The 12728-nt window shown below is 34.5% G+C and overlaps 2 protein-coding genes and 1 pseudogene across 2 annotated transcripts; 1 reads left to right on the plus strand and 2 right to left on the minus strand.

Moving 5' to 3' along the window:
* Positions 1-33: 33 nt before the first annotated feature.
* LOC131168763 (uncharacterized) lies at positions 34-6866 on the minus strand. Its single transcript, XM_058139518.1, has 4 exons — positions 6492-6866; positions 6143-6376; positions 3862-5112; positions 34-2008 (listed from the first exon to the last, which is right to left on the minus strand). The coding sequence occupies exons 1-4, from the start codon at positions 6785-6787 to the stop codon at positions 1405-1407; spliced, it is 2385 nt and encodes a 794-aa protein (XP_057995501.1). The 5' UTR covers positions 6788-6866; the 3' UTR covers positions 34-1404.
* Positions 338-1112, plus strand: LOC110643072 (uncharacterized). The gene is made up of 2 exons (XM_021795300.2): positions 338-574; positions 834-1112. Exons 1-2 carry the CDS (start codon positions 338-340, stop codon positions 984-986), a joined length of 390 nt encoding a protein of 129 aa, XP_021650992.2. The 3' UTR covers positions 987-1112.
* On the minus strand, positions 6718-8772 carry LOC110643071 (auxin efflux carrier component 2-like; annotated as a pseudogene).
* Between the last annotated feature and the right edge of the window lie 3956 nt (positions 8773-12728).

The following is a 12728-nucleotide window of genomic DNA, read 5'->3' on the forward strand; positions in this document are numbered from 1 at the left end:
AGACCAAGAGAACATCTTATCCTCAAAAGCATGTAACATAAAGGAATAAATTACTATTAATAGTCAAATACATAAAACATATACACTAATTGAGTTCTCTTTGAAACTAAGTTCACTGGTTTGAAAATACTCTCCCTCAAGGGAAAAGGGAGGAGACAGACATCTACATAGCAAATAGCAATTGAAAGAAAGTCTTTTGGATTTTTGCATGGCATGGTGTCTCCCTCAATCTTGTAAGCAACAGAATTATAGACATGGGCTCAAACGTGCTTCCCCAGACCCCACTCCCTCAACCAATAATTGACTCTCTCTCTGTGATTGCGGTGCTCATCTATATATGCATTTGTTCCAGTACAGCCTCTTTCATCTCAGGGATACTCTAATCCTTGATTCAGCCACAGTTGCAATGAAAATTTCACTTCTTGTTTTCTTCTATCTCCTTACAGCTGCTATGTATTTTTTTTCCTGTAACATCTCCGTTTCTTCTCCTTCTGTGATCTTTCTTACAGGAAGGAGATCAATGAAAGAACAGAGAATGTTACCACTCCACATAAATGGACAAGAGAAAAACAAGGTATATTCCTAGAGGTTTGAATGAATCTCTTTTTGCTTACTAAGAAATTCTTTATCTGAATCTGTCAAAAGGAATTCTCTTGATACTCAACCCTACCGTCCTCTAAATTCTCCACTGACAAGTGCAACTTTCGTCATTAAAGTGCCTTCCCCTGGAGGGATAAAAGCACCATCTCTAACCAAATATTATGCACTCAAGTTTAGTAGGGCCATGAATTCAGGACAATTTAGTTTACTGAGCATGGATGTGTGAACTGCAGGTTCTTGATGAAGACGCAAAGCAGATGACAATCCATGAACATGCCAGAGAACATCAGCATCTCAGCAACAATGATTTAGATCTTGTTTACCACATTGACTACCATGGTGTGACAACTCATCCAATTCCCACCCCAAAACATCCCAGACCATAGAATGCCTTTTTTCCCCCAAGATTCAGAAGGAAGGAATGAAACACACATGTTTTTCAATTCTAATAAATCAGTTTACAGTGTACTATCAAAATGATGATAACAAGGATGAAGACATTTCCCTTTGCATTGCTTCTGTTGTTTTCTCTAGTGGGGTTTTTACCCGTATGCACCAACAACTAGAGAAGAAAAGAGAGAATTCAAAACTGATTTATTTATGTTTCATTATCAAAGGGTTAGTACATCATGTGCCTGTGATGTAAGGCTCAACAAATGCACAAACCAAAAAGGATGCTGGCTTCTTCTATCTAAGCTGCTTCACATGAGAAATAGAAACATATTCAATGTGCAGAACAACATCTGTTTGTCCATATAAGACTAAACTTGGAAAACTATAGCACAATGACCTAAGGGAACAAAATTAATTACAATGAAGTGAAAGCATTCCATTCACATATTGCTTTCTTGCCTTCTTATACTTCTCAAATAGCATTTTATAGCTATCGACCACATCCTCAAATGATACCTCATCACAGAACTTGGTTTTAATTTGCATGAATGCAGCTTCTGCCAGGTCTTGGTGCTGAATGTATGCTGGAAACAGATTTTCAATTTCCATTAAAGGTGTATTCCAACCATGTCCTTGGATGGTTTCTGTCTCATTATTAAGAAGATGAAGCCACCTCATCCCCTGAAAAAGATCTTTCTTTTCAATTGCTACTTCCACCATCCTGAGGGCTTCCAAGAACCACGATTCCAGGTTAATTTTATTGATCAGATAGTTGAATATGGTTTTCTGGTTACAATAAAGCCAATCCCTCCTGTCCAATGGCAAAGACAGTGCACCAACCAGGCAAGCCTTCCTGAAGGTAGGATCAGAAGCACCAATTAACTCAATCATAGCATGCAACAGATTCACAGTAATCACATTAAAAAGTCCAGACGATGGCTCAACCAAAGCAGGATCAGGCTTTTTTTTGTTCTGGTTCCAACGTTGAAGTGCAACATGTGCAAATCCTGCCCACCTGTATTCAAGTAAAATATGGCAAAGATGTGTGAGATACACTCTTTCAATGTTACAAATGTGTTTTTCATTTCAGTAAGATTGCGTTATCATTTCATTCTCATTCCCAAGTCCCAACCATTTTGAAATATCAGTTTTAACATGTTGCTCAATTGTGGGACTTTTATAGCACATTCAACTATATAGTAAGACAATAAATGTCAAAAATTGCAGGTTTGATCAATAATAGCACGCATGCATTACTAAGTTAAAGTCTCATGCATATTAAGTGCACTAAATTCAGTATTTTCGAGAATAACAAAACAAATAACCATAAGTAGATCTTCATTGAATAAGTTATACAAATATCAGCTCAATTCAACCGAGCAAAGTTCAACTAAATGCAGTGTGACATAGAGAATTATGATATTTCAATTATTCAAAATAAACTTACGAACTCATTAACGCCAACCATTATCATTTAGATGATTATTGAATATAGACACAAGCTTTACTGCTTTTTTTGACTCATGACTTATAGTGGAAGCTGCTTTTGCAATTGACATTTTCACTCCATAAAGCAGGTTTGGCCTACTTTTCAAAAGAGCCCCAATTTGTTGCTTTTCTCAAAAGCAAGTGGGAAGGCAATTTCACATCCCATCCCCAAAAAGTTTAAAAATTAAAATAAGACAGGTGGAACTACAATGCCAAACAGATCAGGAATATTTTAAAGGCATGCCCATGATAAAGCTTTTCCAGAGACGTTGGCCCAAAATCATGTCTCCATGTCTCACAGACAAGATTTCTTCATTATACAATTTTGTCTACAGTATGGGCCAGTAGGCATGTGATTTTGAGTGTTAGCTTTACCTATAATCTGTCAGAAGATTTTTGAATCTATGTTAAGGAGATCCAAATGATGAGAGAATGAATGAGATGAATTTGATGCACTAACTACAAACATTTTGGAGCTGATTATTACTTATAAGCTAATGCAAAAGAAAAATAAGAAACAGTGGAGATAGAATTAAAAATATAACACAAAAATCCAAAAGTCGTATGAGGGAGACAGAGGGAGAGATGCTGATGATCATAAAGGAAAGAAAACAAACATCAGCAGACAATAAACCACATATAATAGGCATATCACTTAGACTTAAAATTTAAATGTGTATAGTTGTGGGCACTACAAAAACCTAAGAATCGCAGGAACACACTTGAAATAAAAGTGACATGAATGGGAAGTTTGTCAAAACAGAATCGATAAAAGTTTGGTGTTCTAAATTCTTTTATATTTACTTCAATCATTACAAATAAAAAATATAAAAGCAAGAATAAGATTATAAAGCAGCCATAGGTCATGGGAATATTGGTTGCAGTTCAAGAAGCATCTCACATGTTACAAAGAACCCGATCCCATTGATTGAATGGTCCAACATAGTCATGTATCAATTTGTCTTTTAAACAAGTAAGACCGTTAGACATCTCACATGGATTAATTGCCCTGGCAGAATCTTAGTCAAAGATAACTACAAGGATCAATGTGCATTCCCATGCGTTTGCCAATTATCAATCAACAAATACAACCAGCAGCCTATTTGCTGGTCAATTAGAGTGGTCACATATGCATCTGTCCACTAAAGGAGAAGATAGAGTTAAATTATTGAAATTCTTTTGGTGAGCAAAGATGCACTATACCCCACTATTTTTGTGGTCATCAACCTAATGTTAGAAATTAGAGATTCAGCAAAAGGACATGATCTTTTGGCCCAGATGGCCAATAGACTCAATCTAGCGAACGAAACTCTAAAAAGTGGAAAAAAAATCAACAAAAGAAAAAGAAAGGAAGAAAGAAAATAATAAGATTTTACTTACTCAAAACGAGGTTCCACCTCAATTCCAAATGTGATGTGTACGGAAAATCTTGCAAGTTCACCAGAAACAGAATCATCTGTACATGCCTCATGAGCAAAGCCCCTTGGAACATACAAAACATCACCTTCCCTTAGAAAGAACTTTCTGCAAACAGAGAATGAATTCTCACCATCCAAATACTGTTGACTATCAAGAGGATCATACAAGCGAGGCAGCTGATAATTTGGTTGAGAAAAAACTGTCCATTGCTTATTTCCAAAGAGTTGGCACACAAACACACAGTGGTCATCACAGTGACAAGCCAATCCCTGAGAATTAGGTGGTGTCACATACATATTTGCACCTACTGATGGTTGACCAAACAAAGATGCTAAGGTGTCTGCCACAGCTGCAATACTTGCAAAGCGAAACTCCATGCCTCTTATGGCAATTGTATAACCCTCTTTGCATGCTTCTTCGCACTTCATAATATCATCAATGGAGAAAAAATTGGGAGTCATAATGCAACATGGATCTAAATTCTCAGGAAAGAAATGCATCTCCCTTTTTGATTGTTTCTCTGTTCTTAGTACCCGTAGGTCCTGCTGGTAGATTATAGGGCAGCCCAATTCATTTCTTACCTCCTCCAGGAAATTTAAGATGTCTAATTCATCTGAACCAATAGGCAGACAAGAAATGAAACTCTGAAGCATCGAAGAAATAAATGAATAAGATGATTCTTTATAGTTCAGAGATTTTGTAAATGAACTAAAAATGTCATCCTCAACCAAAGATGTTGAGGGTCTTCTCACAATAAAGGGTGATACCTCCCAGTCGCGTAACATGAAAGTTTCAAAACTATCCTCACTCAAACCAAAAATCCTTCTTTTGACCAAAAGAGATGGCAAGGGAGCAAATTGATTGACACTACTTGAAAGCCTAAAAATGCTTTCTGCGAGATTGTTAATCGTAATATTGCTTATACATAATTTTCTCTCCGGAATAAATATCAAAGGGTTACCAAGTAACATTTGACTATGTACTTTTGTCCACAGCCTTTTCAAAAATGCCAAGAAAGTTTCAGACAGATTCCTTGGGACCTTTTCCAATCGCTCAAGGTTGCAGGTGTTAATTAGAGATATTGCAGCATGGAGAATTGATAGTATATGTGTATCTTCTTTAAATGCTATCTTGACACAAGCTACACTTCTGTTGTCCTCATTGCACAAAAAAATCAATGTTGAAGAAAACCGAACCTGAAGAAATTTAATCCTAATGGAAGTTAAGTTATTATAGTAAAACATAACATTTCAGCATCCAACAATCAAGAAATCCAAAACAATGGATAAACATTCATTCAAGAAAATACATGCTTGAGCCATTGGTCCATTCTCCAATATAAAAAAACTAGTCAACTATAAATACATATTTACTGTACAAACCCAACCAACAAAAATTAATCGTGTTTCAAGCATCGAGGATTTATCACGTTATTAAGATGCTACTGAGCCTCCAACTTTGGATTTTAGTATTCCTGCAGGTTCGCATGCATAAAATGCTGCTTCTTTCACAAACAATGTTAGATAATGAGATGATAGGTAGCCTTCAAAAATATTATGCTAGATATGTTAGTCAAGATTCTTGTACTTCAAATTTTGAGCTTTTAGATTGACAATCAAAATCATAGTCTGTGGAGTCAGTTTTTCTTTAAAACACCCTAGAGAGCGAGGGGGAAGAAGGCGCGGGAAGGGGGGTGATGAATAATCAAGAATTTCAGGAATAATCAAGAATTTCAGGAATAATCAATTGAGCAAATGTAAACAAATTGTTTTGGGATATTGGTTTTCTTATCAAATTAGGAAATTCATAAAAGTATCACGTGATTAGTGTTTCACACTTGACTATAAGTTTTTTTTTTTTTTTTTTTTTTTGAAGTACCATAAGATCATCTAATTATGTTTAAATCGTATCACTATAAATATCTGAAACCAAATATTTTATTAATGGTACAAACAAATGCAGATACTCATACTGCAGTGATGAGATCACAGAATTGCCAATTATAACTGGAGATGTTTGATTTTTGACAGTCATATCATTCCTAACAATTACTGGATCCAAGGGGCAATATATCAGGCATGATAACCAAGAAATCAAAATGATTTAGACATGTAAAAAATATTAACACGTTCTTTAACCAAATCTTTGAGGATCAATCTGAAACTACACCTTCATTATCAAATAATGCTACACTGACTCAAACAAAGAGACAGATTGAAGAAGCATAAATTAAAATACTCACATAAGCTTCTCTAGAGCAGAGAACTCCAATAAACGCAGCGTTCCAACGGTAGTGGTGGACAAATCCAAAAGAGCATTACATGCAGCCACTGAAACTTTCCTACTGGAACTCCCTAAAGCCAAGATTAAAACCTTCACAATTTCGCTATCTAAAGCAATTCGCTCATTCATTTCTAAGGACAATAGCGAAGTGGCCCCCACAATCTTTGCGCTCCGACACGCAATGTCTGGACACCTGCGATACCCAAGATACCATTTTGGTGAATTAAGGCAAAATATGTTTAATTCAATGCATGTTTGGAGAGAGAGAGAGAGAGAGAGAGAGAGAGAGAGAGAGAGAGAAAACTTACTTAGAACTGAGAAGGACAGGGAACAAAGCGAGGATGGAAAGGGGAATAGAATTCAGGGATTTTGAGAAGAGAAAGGCGTACAATTGATTTAGGTATGTTTTAAGAAGAGATTGAGAATTGGGTCCGTTTCCATGATTGCAGAGGGCTGCTAGCATGAGCGCAAAGATGGTGTCAGCGTTGTCCATGACAATGGAAGAAGTTTCAGATTTGCTTATCTTCCTTTTGCCGCACCTCTTCTTGCTCTTTTCTGCCTTCTCCATTTCTTCTTCTGCCGCTCTTGCCCTCCTGAATTGCATATCCTAATTCCTAACCCCGTTTTTGGTTCAAATCAAATGAAAACGCGGAATTGAACTGAATTATAAACTGCAGGAAAGGTTTAATTTAACTTATTTTTAAGTTTTTATTTAATTTATCTCAAAAATTTTAATTTAAATTAATCTAATACAAATTAAGAAAATTAAAATACTAATTTTTTAATTTTCAAATTTAAATTAAAAAATAAAAAATTTAATTCTAAAATTAATAAATTAAATTTTTTATTTTTTTTTTAAATAAAAAATTTAATTTATAAATTTTAATTTTTAGATAAAATTAAATTAAAATTAAAATTTTAAATTAAATTAAATAAAAAATTAAAAATTAATTAAATTAAACTTTTTTAATAAATATAAAAACTAAATTGAACATTTTTCAATTATAAATTTTACATGTAAATTTTTGTAAGGCAATTTTGCATGTAAATTAAAATATAGAATTTAATTAAATTTTATCAATTTATATTTTTTAGAAAATATTCAAATCATATTTGATATAATCTTCTAATTAAAATATACTGATTTTTATTTTTTAAATATCTTTTGTAATAAAAAATTTACTTTTAACAAAATTTATTTTTATTATGTAATTTAGAATTAAATTGATATTATGTTTCAGATTACCTTCAGAAACCGGTGAGACAGTTGAGCTCCAGACGAACAGGTTGAGCTCCAGACGAACAGGTGGAGCTCCTCGTTAGGTATCGCACCACTTTCATTCTTTCTAGGACCACCACTGGTAGAGCCTGAAAACATGGAATTGGGAGGCAGGTAACCATTAAACAACTTACCCCTCATAGTTCTCCCACCTCTTTTCTTCCAATCTTCAACATATCCTCATCAAAATTTGATGTTCTAGGCGTGGCTCCTTTCGCAGATTGCAAAGAGTAAACATCACTAATAACTCCCTGGAAACTATTTATATACCTGTGCTTGGGACTTGCGGCCTTGCTAGCAAGCATGGTATGAAAATCTGTCTGATTAAAACTTGAAGCCCTTGGTGTTGGCTCTCGGGAAGATTGCACTGAATAGATCTCTACACCCGTAAGATTCGAAGCTCTTGGGGTCATGGACGTTAATGAGTTTAGCCCGTGTGACTTGTTAAAGGAAGACAACACGGACGAGTTGCTAGATCTCCTGACAACCACATGGAGCTTACCATCTTCGCCGATCTCAGCATCTGTTTGTAATGGCTCTCGACCATTTAGCGAAACGACATCAGAATCAACTCTGAAGGAGGTAATGGAAGCGGCCGTCTCAGGGAATTGTTCGGAGATGAGTAACTTGGCTCCTCTACATTCGAACATGTAGAGCATAAGAGTATACAAAATTACACTTCGCAAAACCACAATTTGAACCATAAGACTCTCCGAGAAATCTCCATACATGGCTTTCAAAAGAGGGATTCCCATGACTAGAGTGTTGGGAAGGGTGGAGAGAGAGAAGGAGTGATCATCCACTCAAGGCTGCCACGTTTGCTGAAACCTTGCCAGAGAAAGAGAACAGCAAGAATGCCTACTTTTTGGAGAGAATCGGCCGCGATGAAGCTATAGTTCATGGCGTAAGGGTTGTTGGAAGAAATGAAATGGAAAGAGAATAAAGGAACAGCAAAAACTGCCACAGAACGGTTAACACCAGAGCATTGATCGAGGATGAAGATTTTCCACCATCGGACTGAGCCATAGGCTAGTATCATAGCAACATAGAGAGGAACAATCGCAGCGAGAACATCGTAAATATCCCTACCTGTAATCATGGCTAAAGAATAATAAGAATAATAAGGGTGTTTTTGGAGAGGGAGAGAGATAGAGGAGATTGTGGGGGGCTGTCTTACATCTCCACTGTGAAAAGGAGGCAAGGATGAAGAAGCAGCAGTTAATTTGCTCCTATGGTTGATAGATTCGATACTATTTTAATCTTCTGGAAATAAACCAAGGGTTTTTCATTTAATTTGATGGGCTGCAATAAGTAGCCAGGGAGGATTTGACAAAGACACGAAAAGGACAGCGACGAAGAAAGAAATATCATCAACAAGGAATTAAATATTTCGACAGTGTGTGCAAAAAATTTATATAAATTAATATATTTAAGAAGTATATTTTATTTTTAAATTATATGAATATGTATGTATATATTTAAAAAAAATTAAGAATTACCCGTTATAATAATTTTAAAATATAAATATTTTTAATTTATATATTTTAAATTAATATATAAAATAAAATAAAGTTTTAAATTTATTATTAATTATCTCATATTTTATTTTTATTATTTTTATGTAGATTAAATTATTTTAATTTTTAAATTTTTTAATAAAAATTTCATAATAAAAGTAATTAAAAAATATAGTAATAGAGTACAAGTATTGAATAAAGACATGAAATAATTTGAGTTGGGCTCCATATTTTATTTTTACATAGACTAATTTTTTAATTTTTTAATAAATATTTCATCATAAAAATAATAAAAAATATAGTAAAATAGCATAAGTATTGATTAAAGATATAAACTAATTTGAATTTTGATTAAATTATATAATATTTTTATCACTGTAAAATATCTAAATTTTTTTTACCCTTTTAAAGAAATATGTAATATATTCAAATATTTTAATAATAATAATAATAATAATAATAATAATAATAATAATAATAATCTGAAAACATAAGGTAGTATAAAAGGAAAAAAAAAATTAAAATTAAAATTATATATACATACTATATAAAATTATCTATATACATGAAATAAATAAATATTAATATATTATAACTTACCTAATAATAATGACTATTTATTATAACGTCAAAAGAGTAATCATTAAATAATTTTTAACTTAAGGAATTAATAACTCAATAGTCAATTTAATAACTAATTTATAAAAAAAGAGAAAATTTAATGAAATTAAATAAATTATATTTTATAAATAATGATTCATGCATTTTTTCTAAATAATAAAAACGCAATAAAACATGAATAATATGAATGAAAAAATATTAATATTAACTAAAGTAATAATATTAATTAAATTTTTATTTTAATAATATTAATTATTTTTTAATTGTATTATAAATAAAATATATTACATAAATATTTCTAATTAATAATGACATTAATAAAATATTTTAAAAGAAAATAAAAATAATTAAATAAAATAATAAAATTAAATATTTAAAATAAAAGATAATAATTATTATAATCATAAAGCATGACAATTCTTTCTATATAATAAGTATTGCAAGTTTTAGGCTTGCTATGGGTTCCGACAGCTTTAAGTTGACCCAATCCCTAATGTCGATGCCGGCCCCTTGGCTTGGGTTGTTACAAAGTTGGTATCAGAGCTCTAGGTTAGATGAGTGGACTTAGATGCTAGTAAAAGTGTAGAAAAGAGGTAAAAGAAGTATGTTAACCAGCACAGTTAAGGAAATACACGTCCCTTAGGGTTGAATCCTTGATGATTACATTTTGTATGTTATATGTATGCTATGATTGATGACATGTTGTGTGTTCATGTGACTTCACATGAACTTTTTATGTGCTCAATACTTCTTGTTTGCTTTTAGAAATGTGAGGTTCAAGACGGTCTGCTAGGTTGATTGGCACTCCACCCAAGAATGAGGGTATTGGAACACTACCCGCCAACCCTGTTGTCAGAGACAAAGCAAGCAGAAGTGAAAGGGGAGAATCTTCAAGAGGTCCTAGAAGGTCCTTTGAAGTCAGCAGAGAGACTACATATGCACCCAGAATGTCGGTAGATGCACAAAAGGGTTCTCATGGCTTTTCCCAACAGTATGAGAATCCTGAGCCTTCCAGAATAGGAAGGATGGGAGAAGACAATTTTCGGGAAGGAGGAGATGAGTTAGAGTTTGTATCTTCTCCACAGCCAGGACTGAAGTATGGCTTTGGGTATCAATATCCTTAACAGGGAAGTTTTGGAAACCTTAGGTTTACAGGCTATCCCCAATATCCTCCTTTTATGCCCTACTCGCCTTACTTCCCACCATTCAACCCATATCCCATGCACCCTCCAACACAGCACCCCCAAAGTTCTTCAACCTCCATGGGAACTCAAAATCCCATGGAGAGAATTACAAGAGAGCAAGTTACACTATCACCCCTTACAGCTTCTACAGTTCTTATGCAGGAGACCCGGACAAGTAGTCGAGATAAAGCAAAGATGACAGACTACTTAAAGCTGGATGCTCCTAAGTAAAAGGAAGAAAATGATCCTTTTAACTATGTTAAGGCAATTAAAATGATAGCTTACAAATTGGACATCAGTGATAGTAAAGCCATTTAGATGGCCGACTTTACCTTAAAATGTAAGAAGGCGAAGGATTGGTACAAGTCTTATACTGTTGACAAGGTCAACAATATGAACTGGTTTTAGTTTGTGATAGAGTTTACCAACTAGGCTTTCCCAGAAAGCTTTAGGGAACTAAAGGTGGTGGAGTTTGAACAATTGAGACAGATTGCTGATATGAGTGTTGACGAGTATATAAATAAGTTTGTTGATCTTCTACAGTATGTGGGATAGGAGTATGAGACGGATAAGAAGAAAGTGAAGAGGTACACTCAGAGGCTACACACTAAATACTCGTCATTGATTTTGGCTATAAAAACCCATAGTTTCCATTTTATAGTAGATGCTACAAAAAAAATGGAGGCTATGGCTATCATTGAAGGAAGTCTGGAGCTAAAAAGTACAAAATCCGAGCAACTCATAATTCCTAAGGCTACAGATGTAGGGAGGTTCAGTCACTTAACCAAAACTATATCCTTATCTGGAACTAAGAAAGATAAAGGAGGGAAGTTTAGCAAGAAGCAAAAGAAAAATAAGTTCTGAAACAGAATCAAGTCAGGCTTCGGGATGAGAAGCGAATCTAGTTCGAGATCAGATACCTCTTGTTGTGTAAGATGTGGGAAACCACATCGAAGAGTTTGCAGGTTTGGAACCTCCCAATGCTACAGGTGTAGTCAGGAGGGGCACATGTCTAGGGAGTGTCCTAACATGGAAAGGGCAGTTTTATAGTAGTAAACCGGGTTAGGCAATGTGGCTCAACCAGTAATGAGATAGACTTTTATGGCTCCTTCATCAGAAAAGGGACAAGGTAGAGGACGAGGCTCTTCTTCCTCTATGGTAGGCTTTCAAGGGAGGGGTTCAGCGGTAACAACTCGAATCTTCACCATGACACAATAAGAAGCTAATACCTCCAACACTGTGGTGTTAGGTAATCTTTCAATATACATATTTTGATTGATCTTGGTGCATCTCATTCTTTTGTTGGCCCCAAAATAGTTCTAAGATTGAGTTTAGTAGTTTCAAGTATGTAATGTCCGTTGCTTATTAGTGGGCCCAAGTGTGGTCCTTTAGTAATAAAGATGATCTGTCATGCATGTCCAATGATGATAGAGGATAAATGCTTTCCAACTGGCCTGTTGGTCCTAAAATTGACAGATTTTGATGTCATTATAAAGATGGATTGGCTCTCAACCAATTATGCCACCTTAAGGTAGTAAGGTTCAGAGGACAGGATGGGTTAGAGGTAATTTTTAAGGGAGATCAGACATCATTAGTGAAGGGGATGATCTCGACAATGCAAGCCAGAAAGATGCTCTAAAAAAGATGTAAAGGGTTCATAGCCTAGGTTAAAGAGATTATGGAGAACATAAGTGGACCGAGATCAGTTCTTGTTGTAAGAGAGTTTTCAGATGTGTTTCTAGAGGAACTACATGGTTTGTCACCTAAGAGGGAGATAGATTTTGAAATTGATCTAGTACCAGGTACTATATCCATATCTATTCCTACCTATAGGATGGCTCCTGCAGAGTTAAAAGAATAGCTACAGGAATTAGTAGATAAGGGATTCATTTGACATAGTACCTCCCCTTGAGGTCTCCAGTACTATTTATAAAGAAGAAGGAT

This window comes from Hevea brasiliensis, chromosome 17 (assembly GCF_030052815.1).
Source record: "Hevea brasiliensis isolate MT/VB/25A 57/8 chromosome 17, ASM3005281v1, whole genome shotgun sequence".
Lineage (NCBI taxonomy): Eukaryota > Viridiplantae > Streptophyta > Magnoliopsida > Malpighiales > Euphorbiaceae > Hevea > Hevea brasiliensis.